At 43.5% G+C, this 25,153-nt stretch overlaps 1 protein-coding gene and 1 pseudogene across 1 annotated transcript; both read left to right on the top strand.

The window, feature by feature from the left end:
* LOC113875822 overlaps positions 1 to 7,762 on the top strand; it is an 18,938-nt pseudogene extending 11,176 nt beyond the window's left edge.
* LOC113875821 (cationic amino acid transporter 3-like) lies at positions 7,628 to 18,563 on the top strand. The gene is made up of 7 exons (XM_027514490.1): positions 7,628 to 8,308; positions 8,478 to 8,617; positions 8,720 to 8,822; positions 17,357 to 17,557; positions 17,727 to 17,922; positions 18,195 to 18,303; positions 18,466 to 18,563. The coding sequence occupies exons 1-7, from the start codon at positions 8,247 to 8,249 to the stop codon at positions 18,561 to 18,563; spliced, it is 909 nt and encodes a 302-aa protein (XP_027370291.1). The 5' UTR covers positions 7,628 to 8,246.
* The last annotated feature ends 6,590 nt before the right edge of the window (positions 18,564 to 25,153 follow it).

The raw sequence follows: 25,153 nt of genomic DNA, 5'->3' as shown, positions 1-25,153 counted from the left end.
GGCTACTCTTTGCTTTGGTGTGCATGCCTTCTTGCGGTGGCTTCCCTTATTGTGGAGCACAGGCTCAGTAGTTGTGGAGCACAGGCTTAGTTGCTCCATGGCACGTGGGATCTTCCCAGACCAGGAATCGAATCTATGTACCCTGCATTAGCTGGTGGATTCTCATCCACTGTGCCACCAGGGAAGTCCAAAAAGTAAGAATATCAACAAACACGAAAAAACTACATTTATTTCTAGACTCCTTCTGTTTACAAGATAATGGAGAAAACTCGTGGTGTGGTGTGTGTATGCGTGTTCCCAAGAGGGTCCCCTCATAATGGAAGAATCTTTGATGATACCGAGATTGGGAATTTTTCATCCTCTTTCCAGGTCACATGATTTTCTCTCGACTCCCCTGTGATTTAGTTTCCATTCTGTCAGGGCTAGCCTGGCTTTGGGATTTGGATTGGTTTCCAAATGCAACCAAGAAAGGAAACTCACTGGTCTAAGGCACAGTGATGAATTCATGTCAAAATCAGGATGCATGGGGGAGGGGGCAGAAGGCAAGAGAGAAATAGAGTGAGACAAAGAAGTGTTTCCATCTGAGACAGAAAACAGGCAGGAAGAGGAGGCACAGATGGGAGGACTAACATACTGAACCCTGGAGGGGTGGAGTAGGCGTGAGGGAGAGGCAGGTTATCACTGTGAATTACAGGTCACAGTGAACTCAACATCAACATAAAATATTCACATATAATGTAAATACAAAGCACCCAAACTCAGCGATGGTTATGGAATTGAGTAACAATTTCAGACACTTTTGGAAGTACATAAAATGAAAAGATGTTAGTATTTGAGAGATAGAGGGCAGAGGGCAGGGAAGTTGGGGAGGGATAATGATCAGGACGCTCACTTGGAAACACAGGGTAACTGTTGAATGAAAAAGGAAAAAGAACAGGAATGTGAGCTACCTCTGACAGTTACCGCAGTCACCGTGAGATGAATTAAAAACATGGGAAATTATGTTGAAAAGATTGAGGGTGGGGAGAAAGCAGCAGAGGTGGACCTGAGTGACTCTCTCATGAATCATAACAGGAAGAGACTGCCTGTCAGTTGGGGTTGTCTACTGGGCTTTCCTGGTGCATCCGTGGTAAAGAACCTGCCTGCCAAAGCAGGAGATGTGGGTTTGACCCCTGGGACTGGAAGATCCCCTAAAGGAGGAAATAGCAACCCTCTCCAGTATTCTTGCCTGGGAAACCCATGGACAGAGGAACTTGGCATGTTACAGTCCATGGGGCCACAAAACAGTCAGACATGACTGAGTGACTAAACAAGAAGAAAATTCTATACAATGTGATATCAGACATGCCATTCTCATGGCTTAAGTCTCTGTCCTTATATTATTTTAAACTCTGTATGTTTTCTCCTTTTATATTACAGTTGTTTAAAAAGTCAGATGTTTAAAACCAATGTGGAATTTTTTTATATAATATATGTGGGTTGGATTCCAAATGTCCTGCTGTTGTTTAAGAGGGGAGTGCTCCTTACTACTAAATCCCTAATGCGTATTTTTTAGATGTCTTTTTTTTTTAATTTAGACTCTCACTTCTTGGCTGCTTCAATGTGAACTATTTTCTTTTCATTTATTGCAGTATAGTTGATTACAGTGTTAAGATAATTTCTTCTGTACAGCAAAGTAACTCAGATATACAACAATATAATGATATATTCTTTTCAATGACATTTATCACAAGATATTGATTATAGTTCCCTGTGCTATACAGTAGGATCTTGTTGTTTATCTATATAGAATAGTTTGCATGTGCTAATCCCAAACTCCCAATCCTTCCTTCTCCCTCTCCCTTGGCCATCATATGTCTGGTCTCTATATCTGTGAGTCTCTTTCTGTCTCATAGATAGGTTCATTTGGGTTGTATTTTAGATTCCACATATAAGTGATATCATATGGTATTTGTCTTTCTCTTTCTGACTTACTTCAGTAATTATGATAAGCTCTAGGTCCATACTGCTGCAAGTATCATTGTTACATGTTTCATGGCTGAGTTTCATTCCATTGTATGCATGTATGAATATATATGTATGTGTGTATATATATATATATATATATATATATATATATATATATATTGTTGTTGGTTAGTCACTCAGTTGTGTCTGGCTCTTTTGTGACCCCACGGACTATATCCTGTGAGGCTCCTCTGTCCATGGGATTACTCAGGTGAGAATACTGGAGTGGGTTGCCATTCTTTTCTCCAGGAGATCTTCCTGACCCAGAGATGGAACTGGGAACTCGTGCATTGCAGACAGATTCTTTACATCTGAGCCACCAGGGAAGCCCTCATCATATTGTAGAAGCATTTAAACTTTATTGTTCTTGGGGCAGATAATCTTGTCCTCTATCCTCCTAGGTTCTCTGTCTAGAGCCTGCAAAGAAGACACAGGAAGGGTAGATGAACAGGAGAAAGAACTCCATCTACAACTAGCCTTCTGTTTACATTTCCTGAGGAACAAAGCAGGTGAGGTCCAGGCTAGGTATTTACACTAGACTTCTGTTTGCACTTGGAGATGGAAATGCCAGGAACAGAGTAAATAGCTGGACTTTGCCTGCTGTGGACATTTTACTATAACAATCATGGCAGGGACAGAAAGGGGCTAAACCCCGTGTGTGTAAAAGATCAAGAGGTCACATATTTTCTATCTTTGGGGCACCATACATGTGCAGAAAGACTCCTTGGGGTGTAAAAAGGAGGGGGTGCCATCTCGTAATAGGTGATGTCCAGGCCCTCACAGGCCTGTGTGCTGGAATCCATCTAGAAAAATAGCTGCACACACCTGTCAGGGAGGGTCCTAGGGCAGGTCAGGTGTGGAAAAAGAAACCAGGTAATTGGCCAAGGTAAACAAAGACGGGAAGAACTGCCTTGCATAGACGATTTAACAGTCTCTTTATGGGGTTCCTCCTCCTTCGGGAGGACTCCCACAGCCTTTCTCTTGGGTGTGAGCTCTGCCTGGCTTCTGTCTTAACTAAACAAACTGTTCCTCTGTGTGCTCCCTCACGACTGTGCTATGTCTCTAGTAATACAGTTTTACTATATTTTTAGTTTTTGCCTCCTGGAGAAATGCCTTTTTTTTTTTTTTTAACTCGATACTAGAACCAGGAGAACCTTGTTTCTAGTTTCTAGTCCCCGATGTACTGGCAACTAGGGGTCCTGGTTTTCATACTGCGTACTCGAGCCCAATTCTTGGGCAGAGAACTTAGCCAGCACTCACGGCTCTCTCTCTCTCCGAGATCATTTGCGGGTGAAACCCAGGATTTCAAGGTAAACTGCAGGTCTCCCCAAACTGCTGGCTGGAGATTTCTGACTCTCTCTCACAGGAGAACTTTTTCTCACTCTCTGCTTTGTTCTCTTTCCAAACCTGCAGGGGTTAATCTAGGTCTGCTCAATGAAGGAGCCCCAGTTATCTTTTTCTTGCCCCTCTCCCCATTTCTCCCATTCTGCCTAAACGCAACTCCCAGCCTGTCCCTCACCCAAGCAGAGCTTCCTCATCAACTTTGGGAGAACCACGCCTGGAATCAAGGCACAGCACCTACCACCACAGCCACCAAATTGCTCCCACTTTATTGTAGCTGTTGTTTAGTCACTAAGTCATGTGCAACTCTTTGCAACCCTGTGGACTGTTGCCTACCAGGCTCCTCTGTCCATGGGATTCTCCAGGCAAGGATACTAGAGTGGGTTTCCATTCCCTTCTCCAGGGCATCTTCCCCACCCAGGGATCGAATCTGTGTCTCTTGCACTGCAGCAGATTCTTTACTGTCTGAGCCCCCAGGGAAGCTCAACCCAGGAGGCTTCCCTTCAAAAGCCAGATGGGCCAAAAAAGGAAAACTCGGGTTTGTTTTGACCATGTCTGGCCTTTATTTAAGTTGGGGGTTGGAAAGTGGCCTAAAACTTGGGTTTCTAGATTATAATGCTATCTTATAATTAGATCTTTGTTGCCACAAAATAGGTAAATGGACTGAGGTTAACTCTCCTGACATTCTAAATGACCCCTTTCTAACTTCTCCCAACTCTCGGGGGAACCCAAGCTTCGCCAATCCTGTTGTTCTTGTTTAGTCACTCAGTCTTGTCTGACTCTTTACAATACCTTTGACTGTAGCCTTCCAGGCTCCAGGTTCCTTATTCCTTCAGATTCTGTAATTTTAGGACACTGTATTTGTAAAAAGAAAAATTGATAACCATCATCTGACAACATACAGTTGCCATAAACCTTCAATTTTTTAAAAAAGTCTATATATTGTGGAACAATAAGTGGATGTATGTTTGTGCTTGTACATGTATATTTGAGCAGTTAAGGGAGAGACAGAAAGCATTTCCTGAGTCTGCAGGTCTTAATTGCCTTCAGCTCAAGACAATTCAAGGATTTCCCAGGGGTCTCAGTGGTAAGGAGTCCACCTGCCAATGCAGGAGACACAGGAGACTCAGGTTTGATCCCTGGGTCAGGAAGATCACCTGGGAGAGATCATGGCAACCCACTCCAGCATTCTTGCCTGGAGAATCTCACAACAGGGGAGGCTGGCGGGCTGCAGTCCATGGGGTCTCAAAGAGTCATAGAGGAGTGAGCATATACACACACCAAACAATCCATATTCCAAGTGGCAATTTTGGGGGAGACCTGATCCTCTCCACCTCACTTCTTTTTAAAAAGCCTTTCCAGTAACTTTGAAACATGTGAGAAGATTTCTTTGTGTTTGAAGAAACCAAAGCTCAGAGATGGAGACCTTGTCCCAAATGTCCTTTTACCACCTGCCCCTCATCGCTCCACTGCTCCATGGAATTGGACTCCCAGGGCCAAGGGCGGGTGGACCTTGCTGATGGCTTTGTGTCTTGTTTCCTCAGCAGATCACGGCTCCTCAACTCCATCCAGGATGTGGTGTCAGGATCTCCACCACTTTGGTCAGAAGCTGGTCTGCAGGTGGCTGCTGGAGCCCACTGAGATTTCTGAGAGTCCCACGGCTCCTCTGAACACCCTGAAGCTGGTGGCCTTCGGTTTGGCCAGCACCCTGGGGGCTGGCATGTACATCTTGGTGGGAGAAGTGGCCATGTTCATCGCTGGACCAGCGATCCTCGTCTCCTTCTTGGTGGTCGCTGTGTCTTCTGTGTTGTCTGGGCTCTGCTATGCCGAGTTTGGGACATGGGTCCCGTGGACCGGTTCTGCGTATCTCTATAGCTATATCAGCATGGGAGAACTGTGGGCTTTTGTCATTGCCTGTAACTTCATACTGTCCTATGTCGTTGGTGAGGGGATGGGTGTGGGGTAGGTGTGGGGCTGAAGTTCTGGAGACCAGGCGCAGGCGTTTGGGTCTTTGGTCGTGCATGAGAACTGTGTCATCCACTCTGTGAGGGGAGGAGGGAAATAACATCAGGAAAAGTCCACAACTTCATTCTTCTCAGCTCTCCCCTACTTTCCTTAAATGATGGACCAAGAACCCAGAGGAAAGGGCACTGTAGGGATTGGGTGAGAGGGAGGCATGGCCCACAGGCTTATCCCCTCACCATACTGAAGTCTCTGCTTAGCGGTTGCCTTCATAGAGTTTCCATTAGCATTTGAACTAAAATTTTAATCCTCATCACCCAGACCTCTTGCTCCCACTTCCCTGTTTTCTTGCATAACTTTGATCTCCCACTAACATTAAATAGTTTATCTATTTTAGAATTATCTGGGTCTATTTCCCCCACCCCATGAAAAGAAGCTCTCTGAGATTTGGTATTTTGTATTTGTTTCCTAACATACATGACTTTGTGTATTTGTTGTTGTTCCATCACTAAACTGTGTCCAAGTCTTTGCAACCCCATGGGCTACAGCACACCAGGCTCCTCTGTCCTCCACTATCTCCTGGAATTTGCTCAAACTCATGTTCACTGAGTCATTGATGCTGTCCAATCATCTCATCCTCTGCCACTCCCTTCTCCTTTTACCTGTAACTTTTACCTGTAACTTCAACCTTTCCCATGTTGGACACCTTCTGACCTGGGGGCCTCCTCTTTGGGCATCATAACTTTTTGCCTTTTCATGCTGTCCATGGGGTCCTCCTGGCAAGAATACTGGAGTGGGTTGCCATTTCCTTCTCCAGTGGCCCATGTTTTGTCAGAACTCTTCACTGTGACCCGTCCGTTTTGAGTGGTCCTGCATGGCATGGCTCATAGTTTTATTGAGCTATGCTAGCCCTTCACCACGACAAGGCTGTGATCCACGAAGGGGTCTTGGTTTATATGGGGGTCCAATTTATATTTGTCAATGAATGTTCCTTCTTATTCTGCTGCAGTCACGGGCAGCGTGGCCAGGGCCTGGAGCATCGCTTTCGACAGCCATATCAGGAACTACATCTTTCAGGCCTTAGAAGGAACTTTCTCTCCATATATGCCCTACTATCTGACCAAGTATCCAGACTTTGTCGCCCTGTCCCTGGTGCTGTTGCTCAGAGATGAGAGGGATCCAAGTTAGGATGGGAAAACTGGGATGTGGGGCGGTGGGGGAACTAGGGTGGGAAAGGTGTGAGGTGGAGGAACTGTGGGAACTAGAAATTAAGGTCTGGGATACGAAAGACAGGAAGTCAAGATGTAGAGCGTTGTTTCCCACCCTTGGCATTACTGACCTTCCAGGCTGAAACAGCCTTTGGTGTTGGGGCGTGATGCAGGCACTGCAGGATTTTCTTAATCAATCACTGTCAGATGTGTAGCATCTTTGGACTTCATTCACTAAACACCTGTGATTCATATTTCCCAAATTGTGACAATCGGGATGTCTCCAGACATTGCCAAATGTCCCTTGGGGACCCAAATCACCCCCAGCTGAGAATCATTTACTTAGAGTGACAAGTTTCTTCCTCTCTACTGAGACTTTTTTCAATTGGGAGGAAATTAACATAGCATAAAATTAGCCATTTTATTATTTTTCCTTAGCTTTATTGATATATACTTGACATACAACATTATGTAAGCTGAAGGTGAACATCATGATGCTTTGGTAGATGTGTGTATTATGTGACTGGAGTAGGAAATGGCAACCCACTACAGTAATCTTGCCTGGAAAATTCCATGGACAGAGGAACCTGGCAGGCCACAATCCATGGGTCAAGGGGTCTGACACGACTGAGTGACTGAGCCCATATTATATGATAATGGCCACAGTAAGAAACTAACCATGTTAAAGTATGCAATTCAGTGGTACTTAGGGCATTCAAGACATATAACAATCACCTTCATCTAGCTTCAAAATCCTTCATTATAGCAAAATGAAACCCAGTACCCAGCGAGCAAAGACAGACTATCCATCTTAATCTTACAGCCCCCTAACCTCTGGCAACTACTAGTCTGCTTTCTATGTCTATGGATTTGATTTGGCTATCTTGGAATGTCTCATATTCCATCTTTCCCACAGGAGTACTGGTTCTGGGAGTTCGTGAGTCAGTCCTGGTTGGAAAAATATCCACAGGCATCAACCTTTTGGTTCTCAGCTTCATCATCCTCTCTGGCTTCATTAAGGGAGACCTGCACAACTGGAAGCTCATGGAACAGGACTACACATTGAACACGTCTGAATCCGGTGACATCTATAAGTCAGGAAGGTGCTCTTGGTCCTTGTCATGCTTGTTGGGGCTGGTGCAGAGCTGGGAATCTGGCAGGGACTAAAGAGATCTGGGCTGGTGGATCTGGATAACGAGGTCCTGGAGCCCAGGGCTGGTGGCATTAACTCTGAAGTCCCATAGAGATGACTGAACGCACCCCCCTCATGGTCTTTCTTGCTTCTTCTCTCACTGTAGCTTGGGCCTCTGGGTTCTGGAGGGTTTGTGCCCTTCGACTATGATGGAATTCTCCATGGAGCAGCTCTATGTTTCTACTCGTTTGTGGGTTTTGATGACATTGTCACTAAATGTAACTGGGTCATTGTGTGTCCCATCAGGGGATTGGGCTGCCCTTGGGCATAGGGGTTGATAGAAGATTTTGAAAACCTTTTGAAAGCTCAAGAAGAAAGTGGATTTTCTGCTGTGCCATCAGTGTTTTCCTAACCCGAGATATTTGCCCACCCTGCAGGGGAACAAGTCCCAAATCCTCATCGCTCCATCCCCATCAGCATCACGACCACAGTCTTCACCTGGTTTTTGGCGTATTTTGGTGTCTTAGCGACTCTCACTCTCATGGTGCCCTACTACCAAATTCAACCTGACAGCCCCTTTCCGCAGGCTTTCCTCCATGTTGGGTGGGGCCCTGCCAGATATGTCGTGGCAGTTGGCATCCTGTTTTCTTTTATACAGGTCAGTGTCAAGCCCTTCTCTCCATGAACTGTCAGATGCTCAGTTGTTTCAGCCCTTGGCATTGAGGGACGAGAGGGAAAGATCCCTTACCGAGGTAGACTAGGGAGCCAGAGCCCTGGTCTCTCCTGCTTCTCAACATCCCCACCCGTGTTCCCACCGTCCCTTCCAGACTGCAGAGCTCCTTGTTCCCCGTGCCTCAGGTGATCCAGGAAATGGCAGAGGACGGGCTCCTTTCCCGAGGACTTGCCCGGACCCATGCCCTCATGAAGACCCCTGTCATGGCTGTCGTGTCCTCTGGAATTCTCGCAGGTGAGCAACAGAACCCACTCCTCCTTTGATCCCGTTCCTTATCTGGGTACGTCCAGTGGTTTTTCACTGCCGACCCCCACCTCGTTCGTGCCCTCATTCTAGGGATCATGGCGTTGCTCTTTGAGTTCAGTAATCTGGTGGAGCTCATGTCGGTTGGACACCTGATGGTTTACTCCTTGGTGGCGTTTTTTGTCCTTGTCCTCAGGTGAGACTCCACTGCACCCTGACTGGGTCTCTTATGTTCCTAAAGACTCAATGGCAGTTCATCCTCTTCAGGTTGTTTTTTTTTTTTTTGGAAGCTAATTACTTTACAATATTGGAGTGGTTTTTGCCATACATTGACATGAATAAGCCATGGGTTTACACGTACTCCCTATCCTGAACACCCTTCCCACTTCCCTTCCCATCCCATCCCTCTGGGTCATCCCAGTCTACCAGCCCTGAGCACCCTGTCTCATGCATCGAACCTAGACTGGTGATCTGTTTCACATATGATAATATACATGTTTCAATGCTATTCCCTCAGATCATCCCACGCTCGTCTTCTCCCACAGAGTCCAAAAGATTGTACTATACATCCGTGTCTCTTTTGCTGTCTCACATATAGGTTTATTGTTACCATCTTTCTAAATTCCATATATATGTATTAGTATACTATATTGCTGTTTTTCTTTCTGCCTTACTTCACTCTGTATAATAGGCTCCAGCTTCACCCTCCTTATTAGAACTGATTCAAACGTATTCTTTTTAATGGCTGAGTAATATTCCATTGTGTATATGTACCACAGCTTTCTTATCCATTTGTCTGTTGATGGACATCTAGGTTGCTTCCATGTCCTGGGTATTGTAAACAGTGCTGTGATGAACATTGGGGTACACATGTCTCTTTCAGTTCTGGTTTCCTCGGTATGCATGTCCAACAGTGGGATTTCTGGATCATATGGCAGTTCTATTTCCAGTGTTTTAAGGAATCTCCACACTGTTCTCCATAGTGGCTGTACTAGTTTGCATTCCCACCAACATTGTACGAGGGTTCCCTTTTCTCCACACCCTCTCCAGCATTTATTGTTTGTAGATTTTTGGATAGCAGCCATTCTGACCAGCGTGAGTTGGTACCTCATTGTGGTTTTGGTTTGCATTTCTCTGATAATGAGTGATGTTGAGCATCTTTTCATGTGTTTGTTAGCCATCTGTATGTCTTCTTTGGAGAAATGTCTGTTTAGTTTTTTGATCCATTTTTTGATTGGGTCCTTTATTTTTCTGGAATTGAGCTGCAGGAGCTGCTTGTACATTTTTGAGATTAATTCTTTATCAGTTGCTTTGTTTGCTATTCTTTTCTCCCATTCTGAAGGCTGTCTTTTCACCTTGTTTATGGTTTCCTTTGTTGTGCAAAGCTTTTCAGTTTAATTCGGTCCCATTTGTTTATTTTAGCTTTTATTTCCATTACTCTGGGAGTTGGGTCATAGAGGATCTTTCTGAGATTTATGTCAGAGAGTGTTTTGCTTATGTTTTCCTCTAGGAGTTTTATAGTTTCTGGTCCTACATTTAGATATTTAATCCATTTTGAGTTTAACTTTGTGTATGGTCTTAGAAAGTGTTCCAGTTTCATTCTTTTACTAGTGGTTGACCAGTTTTCCCAGCACCACTTGTTAAAGAGATCGTCTTTTCTTTATTGTATATTCTTACCTTCTTTGTCAAAGATAAGGTGTCCATATGTGCATGGATTTATCTCTGGCCTTTCTATTTTGTTCCATTGATCTATATTTCTGTCTTTGTGCCAGTACCATACTGTCTTGATGACTGTAGCTTTGTAGTATAGTCTGAAGTCAGGCAGGTTGATTCCTCCATTTCCATTCTTCTTTTTGAGGATTGCTTTGGCTATTTGAGGTTTTTGTATTTCCATACAAATTGTGAAATCATTTGTTCTAGGTCTCTGAAAAATACCATTGCTAGCTTGATTAGGATTGCATTGAATCTATAGATTGCTTTGGGTAGTATACTCATTTTCACTATATTGATTCTTGCAATCCATGAACAAGGAATATTTCTCCATCTGTTTGTGTCCTTTTTGATTTCTTTCAGCTGTGTTTTATAGTTTTCTATATATAGGTCTTTTGTTTCTTTAGGTAGATATATTCCTAAGTATTTTATTCTTTTCATTGCAATGGTGAATGGAATTGTTTCCTTAACTTCTCTTTCTGTTTTCTCATTGTTAGTGTATAGGAATCCAAGGGATTTCTGTGTGTCAATTTTATATCCTGCAACTTTACTATATTCATTGATCAGCTCTAGTAATTTTCTGATAGAGTCTTTAGGGTTTTCTATGTAGAGGATCATGTCATCTGCAAACAGTGAGAGTTTTAATTCTTCTTTTCCAATCTGGATTCCTTTTATTTCTTTTTCTGCTCTGATTGCCATGGCCAAAACTTCCAAAACTATGTTGAATAGTAGTGGTGAGAATGGGCATCTTTGCCTTGTTCCTGACTTTAGGGAAAATGCTTTCAATTTTTCCCCATTGAGCATAATGTTTGCTGTGGGTTTGTCATATACAGCTTTTATTATGTTGAGGTATGTTCCTTCTATGCCTGTTTTCTGGAGACTTTGTATCATAAATGTATGTTGAATTTTGTCAAATGCTTTCTCTGCATCTATTGAGAGAATCATATGTTTTTTATCTTTCAATTTGTTAATGTGGTCTATTATATTGATTGATTTGTGGATATTAAAGAATCCATGCATCCCTGGGATAAGTCCCACTTGGTCGTGATGTGTGATCTTTTTAATATGTTGTTGGATTCTGTTTGCTAGCATTTTGTTAAGAATTTTTGCATCTATGTTCATCAGTGATATTGGCCTGTAGTTTTCTTTTTCTGTGGCATCTTTGTCTGGTTTTGGTATTAGAGTGATGGTGGCCTCATAGAATGAGTTTGGAAGTTTACCTTCCTCTGCACTTTTCTGGAAGAGTTTGAGTAGGATAGGTGTTAGCTCTTCTCTAAATTTTTGGTAGAATTCAGCTGTGAAGCCGTCTGGGCTTTTTTTTGCTGGAAGATTTCTGAATATATTTTCAATTTCCATGCTTGTGATGGGTCTGTTAAGATTTTCTACTTCTTCCAGGTTCAGTTTTGGAAAGTTATACTTTTCTAAGAATTTGCCCATTTCTTCCAAGCTGTCCATCTTATTGGTATATAGCTGCTGATAGTAGTCTCTTATGATCCTTTGTATTTCTGTATTGTCTACAGTGATTCTCCATTTTCATTTCTAATTTTGTTGATTGGATACTTCCCCCTTTGTTTCTTGATGAGTCTGGCTAATGTTTTGTCAATGTTATTTACCTTCTCAAAGAAGCAGCTTTTAGCTTTGTTGATTTTGGCTATGGTCTCTTTTGTTTCTTTTGCATTTATTTCTGCCCTAATTTTTAAGATTTATTTGCTTAACTAACCCTGGAGTTCTTCATTTCTTCCTTTTCTAGTTGCTTTAGGTGTAGAGTTAGGTTATTTATTTGACTTCTTTCTTGTGTCTTGAGGTGAGCCTGTATTGCTATGAACCTTCCCCTTACCACTGCTTTTACAGTGTCCCATAGGTTTTGGGTTGTTGTGATTTCATTTTCAGTCATTTATATGCATATTTTGATTTCTTTTTTATTTTTTCTATGATTTGTTGGTTATTCAGAAGCGTATTGTTTAACCTCCATATGTTGGAATTTTTAAATTTTTTTCCTCTGTATTTGACATCTAATCTTACTTCATTGTGGTCAGAAAAGATGCTTAGAATAATTTCAATTTTTTTGAATTTACCAAGGCTGGATTTATGGCCCAGGATGTGATCTATCCTCAAGAACGTTCCTTGTGAACTTGAGAAAAGGGTGAAATCCATTGTTTTGGGGTGAAATGTCCTACAGATATCAATTAGGTCTAACTAGTCCATTGTGTTCTTTAAAGTTTGTGTTTCCTTGTTAATTTTCTGTTTAGTTAATCTGTCCATAGGTGTGAGGGGGGTATTAAAGTCTCCCACTATTATTGTGTTACTGTTAATTTCCCCTTTCATACTTGTTAGCATTTGCCTTACATATTGCGGTGCTCCTGTGTTGAATGCATATATATTTATAATTGTTATATTTTCTTCTTGCATTGATCATTTGATCATTATATAGTGTTCTTCTTTGTCTCTTTTCACAGCCTTTGTTTTAAAGTCTTTTTTATCTGATATGAATATTGCTACTCCTGAATTTTTTTTTTTTTTTTTTTTGGTTTCCATTTGCATGAAATATCTTTTTCCAGCCCTTCACTTTCAGTCTGTATGTGTCCCTTGTTTTTAGGTGGGTCTATTGTATACAGCAGCAGCAGCAGCAGCAGCATTGTAGACAGCATATATAGGGGTCTTCCTTTTGTATCTGTTCAGCCAGTCTTTGTATTTTGGTTGGGACATTCAACCCATTTACATTTAAGGTAATTATGATAAGTATGATCCCGTTGCCATTTACTTTGTTGTTTTGGGTTCGAGTTTATAAACTGTTTCTGTGTTTCCTATCTAGAGAAGATCGTTTAGCATTTGTTGAAGAGATGGTTTGGTGGTGCTGAATTTCTCAGCTTTTGCTTGTGTGTAAAGCTTTTGATTTCTCCTTAATATTTGAATGAGATCCTTGCTGGGTACAGTTATCTGGGTTTTAGGTTTTTCTCTTTCATCAGTTTAAGTATGTCCTGCCATTCCCTTCTGGCCTGAAGAGTTTCTACTGAAAGATCAGCTGTTATTCTTATGGGAGTCCCCTTGTGTGTTATTTGTTGTTTTTCCCTTGTTGCTTTTAATATTTATTTTTGTGTTTGATCTTTGCTAATTTGATTAATATGTGTGTTGGGGTGTTTCGCCTTGGGTTTATCCTGTTTGAGACTCTCTGGGTTTCTTGGACTTGGGTCACTATTTCTTTCTCCATTTTAGGAAAGTTTTCAACTATTATCTTTTTAAGTATTTTCTCACGGCCTTTCTTTTTGCCTTCTTCTGGGACTCCTATGATTCGAATGTTGGGGAGTTTCACATTGTCCCAGAGGTCCCTGAGGTTGTCCTCATTTCTTTTAATTCTTTTTTCCTCTGTGCTTCCTTTATTTCTACCATTCTATCTTCTACCTCACTTATCCTATCTTCTGCCTCCGTTAAACTACTGTCGGTTCCCTCCAAAGTGTTTTTTTATCTCATTTATTGCATTATTAATTATTGATTGACTCTTTTTTATTTCTTCTAGGTCCTTGTTCAACATTTCTTGGATCTTCTCAATCCTTGTCTCCAGGCTATTTATCTGTAACTTCACTTGGTTTTCAAGATTTTGGTTCTTTTTTTTTTTTTTTTACCTCAGGCTTTTTTTTTTTTTTTTTTTAACTTTACAATATTGTATTAGTTTTGCCAAACATCGAAATGAATCCACCACAGGCACACCCGCGCTCCCCATCCTGAACCCTCCACCCTCCTCCCTCCCCTCCCCTCCCTCTGGGTCGTCCCAGTGCACCAGCCCCAAGCATCCAGTACCGTGCATCGAACCTGGACTGGCGACTCGTTTCATACATGTTATTATACATGTTTCAATGCTATTTTCCCAAAACTCCCCACCCTCTCCCTCTCCCACAGAGTCCATAAGATTGATCTATACATCGGTGTCTCTTTTGCTGTCTCGTACACAGGGTTATTGTTTCCATCTTTCTAAATTCCATATGCTATCACTTTTCTGAATTCTTTTTCAGGTAGACTCCCTATTTCCTCCTCTGTGGTTTGGTTTGGTGGGCTTTTATCATGTTCCTTTACCTGCTGAGTATTCTCTGCCTTTTCATCTTATTTAGATTGCTGTGTTTGTGGTGGGCCTTTCTGTATTCTGGCAGTTTGTTGTTCCTCTTTATTGTGGAGGTTCCTCTCTGGGGTAGGGTTGGACAGGCAACTTCTCAAGGTTCCTGGTTAGGGAAGCTTGTGTCAGTGTTTCTGGTGGGTGGAGCTGGATTTCTTCTGTCTGGAGTGTAATTAAGTGTCCAGTAGTGAGTTTGAGATGTCTATGGGTTTGGTGTGACTTTGGGCAGCCTGTATACTGATGCTCAGGCTATATTCCTGCATTGCTGGAGAATATGCATGGTAGGTCTCGCTCTGGAACTTATTGGCTCTTGGGTGGGTGCTTGGTTTCAGTGTAGGTATGGAGGCTTTTGGATGATCTCTTATCAATGAATGTTCCCTGGAGTCAGGAGTTCTCTGGTGTTCTCAGGTTTTGGGCTTAAGCCTCCTGCCTCTGGTTTTCAGTCTTATTCTTACAGTAGCCTCAAGACTCTCCATCCATACAGCACTGATGATAAAACTTCTAGGTTAATGGTGAAAACATTCTCCACAGTGAGGGACACCCAGACAGGTTCACAGAGTTACATGGAGAAGAGAAAAGGGGAAGGACGGAGATAGAGGTGACCAGGAGGAGAAGAGGGGGAATCAAAAGGGGAGAGAGCAAGCTAGCCAGTAAACAATTCCCTATGTGTTCTCCACAGTCTGGAACTCTCAGAGAGGTTCACAGAGTTACACAGAGAAGAGAAGAGGGAGGAAGGAAATAGAGGTGAGCAGGAGGAGAAAGGGGGGAATCAAAAGGAGAGATAGATTTAGGCCGTATTCTGTTCAATAAGTGTTCTCAACAGCCTGGAACACACACAGAGATTTACAGAGTTGGGTTGAGGAGAGAAACGGGAGAGAGGAGATAGGAGATGACCTAGGGGAGAAAAAGGAGAGTCAAAAGGGGGAGAAAGTAATCAAGCAGTAATTACACTCCTAAGTAAAAATGGGTACTGAAGATTAGATTCTTAAATGTACAAAATTGATAACAAATACCATAAAGCAAAGATTAAAAGGCTAGAGTAGAGGTTAGACTCTCAAGAATACAATGTTATTTTTTAAAAAAATCACAAAATGTATAAGAATGTATATGAAGTTTGCTTAAAAATAGGATCTCTTTTTGCGATGTAATAGTTGGTTATAAAAATAAAATTAAAGGAGTAATAGAGGAATTTTTAAAAAAGGGGGGAAATTTTTAATTAAAAAATGATAATAGTAATAGTAAAAAATATATCTAGGAGTTTCTCTGGAGCTGTTGTGGGCAGTGTGGGGTCAGTTCAGTTCCAGATAGTTCTTTGTTCCATTATACTTCTCAAGACCTATGGGCCTCTTCCAGTGTAGTTGGTGTTAACTACAGGGATTTTAATCTGTTGCACCTGTCACTTCCAAAGTGGTTCCCTGTGTTTATTTGCTTCTTGTGTTTGCAGGTCTCTTCAGTGTCTAATTTCTGACCTGACACAAGGGGGTGAAGGTGGTTTCTTGTTTAGGCTCACTTGTTCAGTCGTGCTGTGGGGAGGGAGGAACACTGCAAACAAATATCACTGGCGTGTGTGGGGAGTGCTCACAGTGTCCCAGCCACACTGGGTTTGCCCCTGCTCACAGCGTGTGTGCTTTCCCAGTCTACACTGCTCAGGCTTCAGGTTGCTGTGCAGGGAGCGGGCCCCGGATTGCAGGCACTTCCCAGGTCTAAGCTGCTCAGGTTCAGGTTCTCGTGTACTCTGCAAAGGCAGACTCGGTTGGGCCCACGTTTTGTGCCCTTCTGTGATCCGAGCAGCTCAGGTGACCAAGTGCTTGGCAAGCACACTCTCCTAAGGTGTGGTGCATCTTATCACCTCCCAGGTCCTAGCCTCTCGGTTTCTGGGGCACGCTAGTCTCTGGTGTGTGGTATGTCTTTTCTGGGGAGCTGATCTCTGGCTGCGACCCTCCCGGTGGATGTTAACCTCCAAGAATCTCAGGAAGTCTTGGTTAGAAACTGAAGCCTTTTCGCAGTTTGGTAGGGGATACTCTCTCTGGGGCCGAGATTGCCCCTTTCCGGCTCTGGCTGCCCCCCACCTGCCTCTAGCTGGGGATGGCCGGGACCACAGCCAGCTAGCTATCCTCTGGTATTTGCTCAGTCCTTTATTCTGTGCTCAGGCCGGCAGTGCCTTAGGTTCCGGCTTTTCGCGGGATAGTTCTCTTTCTCTCTCTTTTTCCCTCTGTCTCTCTGGCTATCCCACAGTTTAGGTTACTATCTCACGTTAGCTCCCTCAGATTGCCCTCAAGGCATTCAGGCCTGGTCCTTACCCTAAACAATGCAGCCCGCTCCTCCCCATTCACCGCCCCCCCCCCCCCCCCACCCCCACCCCCTGCTGGTGGCAGAGGAAAGCATCTGGGGTACTTCTTTGCTGGGAGTTGCCATTAGGGACGTAACATGTGGGTTTTATTTATTTTTCCTCCAGGTTTTGTTGCCCTCTGAGATTCCAAAACTCCCCCAAAGACCCACCGGTGAGAGGGTTTCCTGGTGTTTGGAAACTTCTCTTTTAAGAATCCCTTCCTGGGACGGATCTCTGTCCCTAACTATTTTGTCTCTCTTTTTATCTTTTATATTTGGTCCTACCTCCCTTTGAAGACAAAGAGCTGCTTTTCTGGGTGGCTGATGTCCTCTGCCAGCATTCAGAATTTGTTTTGTGGAGTTTGCTCAGTGTTCAAATGTTCTTTCAATTAATTTGTGGCAGAGAAAGTGGTCCTCCCCATCCTATTCCTCTGCCATCTTGGCCTCACCCCGCCAGCCCTGACCGGCCACCTCCTTCGGCCTTCTAAACTCCTGCTCTGCTTAAAGCAGAAAAGTGGTGCATTAGGATGCCTGTTTTTGAATGAGTAGGGACTGCTGTTAATATTCCTATAATATCTCGAATTCAGGTACCAGCCAGACTGGAATTTTAGCAAGAATGAGAAAATAGAAGACAAAATTCAGATGAAGCCTCTAGTCATGGAAAATCCTTTGGACTCTGAACCTGAAGCAGGAAGCTCAAACACTCTAAAGAGTCTGTGGTTGCCTATCAGCACCACCCCCACCCAGAAATCTGCCCAGATTGTCTATGGATGTGCTCTTCCTGCTTGGTGAGCACTGGGAAGTCTCTTTGGTCATATTTTGAAATTGACAGGATGGAGTGAGTGTGTGTATTTTGTCACTGGAGGAGTCTTGAAGATACGATGGCCCTTCCTGATATGGTGGTTTCAGGGAGGGATGTGACCCTGAGGTCCCCACATCTTTGTTTTCTGGGTCCAGCCTGTTCTTCTCCTCCTTGATCTTTGCAGTTCTTCTGCTGACCATCCCGAGCCTGATCCTGGCCCAGTGGCCCAGCCAGGTGTTCTCTGGAGACCCCGTGCTCACAACAGTGGCTGTGCTGCTCCTGCTGCTCACCACTGGGGTCATGATCATCATCTGGAGGCAGCCCCAGGACCCCTCTCCTCTTCCATTCAGGGTAAGTGAGCTTATGTGTCCAAAGTGTCCACCTTGAGTGAATGAAGTCTGTGTCCTTTGATGGCAAAATATCCTTTCCTAGACAGGGAATGAGGGGAGTTACTGAAACCAATGGACTTTTCCCTGATTCACACTCAGGGCTTTGCATACATAATCTCAGTAGGAACTGAATGCACAGCCTGAGGAGGACAGGAGTCTCCCACCCACGTGGGGGTAGGGTCTCCACTTCAGACATCTGGGCTGTGTTCAGTGATGAACTGACTCTGCCCACAGGTCCCTGCTCTGCCTCTCCTCCCACTGGTCAGCATCTTCGTGAATGTTTACCTGATGATGCAGACGACCTCTGGGGCCTGGGCCCTGTTTGGCATCTGGAATGCCATTGGTAAGTTGCTTTCTGGAATAAAGAGGTTTCTTGAATGACTGAACCCAACGTCTTCCTACGATTTCTCCCCACACTGTATCAGAACCCATAGAAGGTCTACTAGGCATTTGTAAATGAGGTGAGCACCTACATTTCCTTCTTATCGTCTCATTTCCCTACTAGGATTTCTCATATACTTTGGATATGGGATCCGACACAGCCTGTCAGGGAACAATTATCAACAGCCACCAGCCACCAGCCTCCACCTCCCGGACTCTTGACAAAAACATCCCTGGTGCTGAGTACATCTTAACCACAGGAGGTAGATGCTGCGTGGAATCCCTCCATGCCCTGGAGGATCTGCTGGTGCAAGGGACACTGTGAGCCTCAGTGGAGTGTGAAGGTGGAGGCATCTAAAGCCCTGTATTTGTTGCTCGTGGAGAAAGTGACTGGACCATTATGTAGTTTTCGGTAAACTTTTAAAAGCATACTATACATACTTGTAAGTGCATACTTCATAAGTGTGCAGCAAGATGAATTTTCACGAAGTGCCACAATGTAAGCAGCAACTAGAGGAATAAATAAATTATTATGGGCACATTAGAAGCACCTTCTTGTACTTATTTCTAACAAGAACACAGAGACTGCCCCATTGGAGAAAACTCAGTTGAGGACGAATTATATGAAGAGTTATACTCCAGAGACTTCCCTGGCAGTCCAGTGGCTAAGACTCCACGCTCCCAGTGCAGAGGGCATGGGTTCAACCCCTGGTTGGGGAACAAAACCCTGCATGCCCAATGGTGTAGCAAAAAAAAAAAAAAGAAGAAGAAATTTGTTTAAGAATGACTGACTTCCTCCCCTCGCTTCCCCTTATTAAAATGCAGGTGGACCACACAGGCAAGAGAATCTCCGATTGCAGGTGGGTCACTCGAGCAAGACAGTGTCCTGGAGAAGATAGGAAGTCAGCAGGCTTGCAGCAATGGAAAAGTGACCGTGACTTCCTCCCTTAATGATTAACTGAGATTGTTTCCCTTTAAAGATAGTCATGCTGAGCAGAACTCTCATGGATGCAAGTCCACCTTTTTCCTCAGATCACTGGCTTTTTGGAATAAAGCATCTTTCTTCTCAATGAAAGCTTGCCCCGTGATTTATTGTAAGTTGAGCAACAAGTGGCTGAACCTGTATTTGGTTACAAATCTAACTCCGGGTGCAGAATAGCCAATGGGTCCATATGGGTCACCATGTCTCTGAGTTAATATGCTCAGGGGGAATCTTCTATCTTCAAGAGCAAAGAGTGAAAATGGTAATTTATAGTTAGGATAGCCTAATGTTGGACCCTGGGCTATTGCATATTTTAAAGCATTTATACCTTTATGGCTTTTGTCATTTGTTCAATAGGTCTGATTGGGTGGACTTTATTAAGGCACAGAGAGATTGGACAATGTAGAGAAAACTAGGTACCGAATTTCTGTAGAATCGTGTTGCTGTTGTTCAATTGCCAAGTCATGTCAGACTCTTTGTGACCTCATGGAATGTGGCACATCAGGCTTCCCTGTCCTTCACTATCTCCTGGAGTTTGTTCAAACTCATGTCCACTTAGTTGGAACCCCCCTGAGAGATTTCTTTATTCTTAGAATTGAAAAAGCCAAGATTCTCTCAATTCTGTCAGAATCAATCAGTAAGCCTGTCTTAGTGGTGTGTGTGTTTACAAAATCAAGTCTCACCCTTTGCGACCCCATGGACTGTAGCCTGCCAGGCTCCCCTGTCCATGGGATTCTCCAGGTAAGAATACTGGAGTGGGTTGCCATATCCTCCTCCAGGGGATCTTCCCGACTCAAGGATCAAACTGGTGTCTTCTGCTTGGCAGGCGGATTCTTTACCACTGAGCCACCTGGGAAGCCCATGAGAAGGGAGTTACTCATCCTTATCTTCAAACAGATGTTCTTTACCCCAAGGGTTAAATTAGATGAGCTGTGAGGGTTGGACAATGCAGCCTTGGTTCACACAGCAGTTCAGGCTGAACCATGTATAAGCCAAATTGACCTCCCCTCAATATGTGAACATTTTCTCCATCACCAGCAGATAAAAATCTTAGAACCCCATGATCCAGCAATTCTACCTCTGAAGATATACCCAGAAGAATTTAAAGCATGCCCTGAAAGAGGTATTTGCACACCCATGTTCACAGCAGTGTTATTCACAATAACTAAAGCATGAGAGCAATCCAAGTGCCCACTGACTGAGAAATTGATGAACCGATGTGGCAAGCACAAATAATCGAGTATTATTTATCATTAAAAAGGAAGGGGATTCTGACACATACTACAACATGAAGGAACCTCAGGAACTCATTCTTCTAAGTGAAATAAACCTGACAGGAAAGGACAAATATTCTGTGATTCCACTTAAATGGAAGTATCTGGAGTGGTCACATTCATCAAGACAGAGAGGAGAAGGGTAATTTTCAGGAACTGGTGGAGGAGAAAAGCTCAGCTGGAATTCCATCATCTCCACTAGCCTTGTTCGTAGTGCTGCTTCCTAAGTCCCACTTCACTTCACACTCCAGGATGTCTGGCTCTAGGTGAGTGATTACACCATCGTGGTTATCTGGGTCATGAAGATCTTTTTTGTATAGTTCTTCTGTGTATTCTTGTCACCTCCTCTTAATATCTTCTGCTTCTGTTAGGTCCATACCATTTTTGTCCTTTATTGTGTCCATCTTTGCATGAAATATTCCCTTGGTATCTCTAATTTTCTAGACGAGATCTCTGATCTTTCCCATTCTATTGTTTTCCTCTATTTCTTTGCGTTGAACACTTCGGTAGGCTTTCCTATTTCTCCTTGCTATTCTTTGGAACTCTGCATTCAGATGGATATATCTTTCCTCTTCTCCTTTGCCTTTCTCTTGGTTTCTCAGCTATTGGTAAGGCCTCCTCAGACAACCATTTTGCCTTTTTGCATTTCTTTTTCTTGAGGATAGTTTTGATCGCAGTTGTGAACGTGCTGCACTTAATATGCCAGCAAATTTGGAAAACTCAGCAGTGGCCACAGGACTGGAAAAGATCAGTTTTCATTGCAATCCCAAAGAAAGGCACAGCCAAAGAATGTTCAAACTACTGCATCATTGCACTGATTTCACATACTAGCAAAGTAATGCTCAAAATTCTCCAATGTAGGCTTCAACAGTGTGTGAAACAAGAACTTCCAGATGTTCAAGTTTGATTTAGAAAAGGCAGGGGAACCAGAGATCAAATTGCCAACATTCATTGGATCATAGAAAAAGCAAGAGAATTCCAGAAAACATTTACTACTGTTTCATTGACTACCTAAAGTCTTTGACTATGTGAATCACTACAAACTGTGGAAAATTCTTAAAGAGATGGGAATACTAGGCCAACTGACTTGCCTCTTGAGAAATCTGTATGCAGGTCAAGAAGCAACAGTTAGAATCATACATGGATAAACAGACAAGTTCCAATTTAGGAAAGAAGTATATCAAGGCTGTATATTATCACCCTGCTTATTTAACTTATATGCAGAGTACATCATGTGAAATGCAGAGCTGGATGAAGCACAAGCTGGAATCAAGATTGCTGGGAGAAATATCCATAACCTCAGATATGCAGATGAGACTACCCTTATGGCAGAAAGTGAAAAGGAATAAGGAGCCTCTTGATGAAGGTGAAAGAGGAGAGTGAAAAACCTGGCTTCAAACTCAGCATTCAAAAAAGGAAGATCCTGGCATCCGCCCCATCACTTCCTGGCAAACAGATGCGGAAACAATGGAAACAGTGAAAGAGTTTATTTTCTTGGTCTCCAAAATCACTGCACATGGTTATGGCAGCCAGGAAAGTAAAAGACGCTTGCTCCTTGGATGAACCTGTATGACCAACCTAGACAGCATATTATGAAGCAGAGACATTATTTTACTGACAAAGTCCATCTAGTCAAATCTATGGTTTTTCCAGTAGTCATGTATGTGTGTGAGAGCTGGACCATAAAAAAGCTGAGTGCCAAAGAATTGATGCTTTTGAACTGTGGTGTTGGAGAAGACTCTTGAGAGTCCCTTGGACTGCAAGGAGGTCCAACCAGTCCATCCTAAAGGAAATCAGTCCTGAATATTCATTGCAAGGACTGATGCTGAAGCTGAAGTTCCAATACTTTGGCCACCTGATGCAAAGAAATGACTCATTGGAAAAGACTGTGATTCTGGGAAAGCATGAAGGCAGGAGGAGGAGGGGATGACAGAGGAGGAGATGGTTGGTTGGCATCCCCAGTTCAGTGGACATGAGTTTGAGCAAGCTCCAGGAGTTGGTGATGGACAGGGAAGCCTGGTGTGTTGCAGTCCACAGGGTCACAAAGAATTGGACACGCCTGAGCAAACTGAACTGAACTGGTGCAGGAGAAAGAGGGAGTTGCTGATGAATGGGTACAGAGCTGAAGTTCTGCAAGGTGAAAAAAGTCCTGGGCTTTGGTTGTACAAAGTGTGTATGCACTTACTACTACTGATATGGAGACTTAATGATGGTTAAAATGGTCAACTTTAAGTTATGTGTGTTTTACCACAATAAAAAAAAAAAAAAGCCCTCTCAGAATCTCCCCCAAGGGTAACCACATAAGGGTCAAGGGCTGATAACAACACTGCAGTTGCTCCACACCCGCCCAACCCCATCTCCACCCCAACAACCCAGGGGTGAGGACTATCTTCTGTGCTCACGACTCCCCACTTCGGTTCTTGGAGATGTCTTAGCTCCAGCCCTGCACAGCTTACCCTCAGCCTCCCTGACTGACCCAGTGCTCCAGGCACTGCTCCAAGGATCCAGTAAGTCTTGGGTCATCGTCTTCTGTGGGAGACTGAGCGCTGAGTTCACATCATCCCACAGAGACCTCTGCAACCCCAGAGTACGGGGTGGGGGTGGGGTATCAGACCGATTTTCCAGATGAAAGCAGGAGCTGGGACCTACTGATGCAGGTGAAAAGAGAAGTGTGTGTTTGTGTGCCGGGGATGGGGAGTGACTGGATCAGTGTCCTTACATATAAGACTACTTTGACTCATGTACAAACAGTAATTATGCTCGCACAGTGAATGTGACATGTGCACCACTGACTTCACTCCTCACTGTACTGTCTGCTCTTCGTGTCTGCAGATGTAGGGGTGACTAGGAGGAACTCGAGCACCCACGGATGTGGGTATTCCTGAGGGGCGACTGTTCAGTAATTTATATTATATCATGTTGAGGTTTGCTACTAACAGCAACACTGTGAAGCCGGCTTTATTATTTACCATGGGCAGCAGTTTAGGAAAGTGGTGGTAAAACACACATAACATAAAATTTACCATCTTAACCATTTTAAGTGTACAGTTAAGCAATGTTGAATATATTTAAATTGTTGTGCATCCAATCGCAAGCACTCTTCTCATCTTGTAAACTCGAAACTGTGTCCCCATTTAGCAATAACTCTGTTTTTCCCTTCACCCCAGCCCTGGAGAGACAACTATTTTTTCCTTTCTACCTCTAAATTTGACTACTTTAGGAACTTCACACAGGAAGAAATAGACATATTTGTCATTCTGTGACTGTGAAATCACTTATCATAATGTCCCAATGGTTCCTCCACATTGTAGCATGGCCCAGAACTTCCTGCCTTTTTTGTGCTGAATAATATCCCGATATTTATAGACAACATTGTGTATATTGTTTCTTCCTATATGTACCTTGGGCTGATTCCAACTTCCAATAATGCTGCTATGAGTATGGGTGTACAAATATTTCTTTGAGATCCTATTTTCAGTTCTCTTGGCTGTTCACCCACAGGAGAAATTGCTGGATCACATAGTAAATGCATTTTTAGTTTTTGGAGGAACCACCATAGCAGCTGCACCATTTTACATTCCTACTAACTGTGCACCATGGTTCATCAGCCAATTTAAACAAGAGGGAAACAGAGGACCAGAGAAGTAAATTAATTGTTCAAAGGCACAGGTGGTATCAAGATTCCAACCATACTTTCCTGGCTCTTTGAATGTTTATTCTTAACCAAAATGCTAAACTTGGACTTTGGAGTATCACAGGCAGAAATCCCATGGCAGTAACTTGTGGTCACTGGGTCATCCTAGCCCTGCAGACCAGTGTAGTGAGGGGACACTTCACGCCCCAAAGGAGCAGGAAACAGAGTCCTGTCATTTCTGATTCAGAATGAAGGTTAGTCCCTCCCTCCAGTTGGGAGGCCACTCTGGTTTGATGCTTTGACTGAGCTGGGCCACAATCTGTCCCTCCTACAAATTCCATCTCCTTCAGCAGCAAAGCCGAGTTCCTATTCCATGTCACTCTGTGACTGATGAAACAGGAAGATAACAAGTTTCAGGATCCTTGATGAAGATACGTGTGGAGTCTGAGCTCTGATCATCAGGCTCCTAAAGGATCACTTCAAGCATATCAAAGAAGGGAGGCAATAATGATGCTAATAAAGTTCCCTGTTTTATGGCGTGAAAGTGAAAGTGTTAGTTGCTCAGTTCAGTTCAGTTCAGTTCAGTCCCTCAGTCATGTCCAACTCTTTGTGACCCCATGAATTGCAGCACGCCAGACTTCCCTGTCCATCACCATCTCCCGGAGTTCACTCAAACTCATGTCCATCGAGTCGGTGATGCCATCCAGCCATCTCATCCTCTGTCGTCCCCTTCTCCTCCTGTCCCTAATCCCTCCCAGCATCAGAGTCTTTTCCAATGAGTCAACTCTTCACATGAGGTGGCCAAAGTACTGGAGTTTCAGCTTTAGCATCATTCCTTCCAAAGAAATCCCGGGGCTGATCTCCTTCAGAATGGACTGGTTGGATCTCCTTGCAGTCAAAGGGACTCTCAAGAGTCTTCTCC

The sequence above is a fragment of the Bos indicus x Bos taurus genome, chromosome 18 (genome assembly GCF_003369695.1).
Source record: "Bos indicus x Bos taurus breed Angus x Brahman F1 hybrid chromosome 18, Bos_hybrid_MaternalHap_v2.0, whole genome shotgun sequence".
Taxonomy (NCBI): Eukaryota; Metazoa; Chordata; class Mammalia; order Artiodactyla; family Bovidae; genus Bos; species Bos indicus x Bos taurus.
The sequence above is the reverse complement of the archived record's forward strand: the minus strand, read 5'-3'. Positions and strand labels throughout refer to the sequence as shown.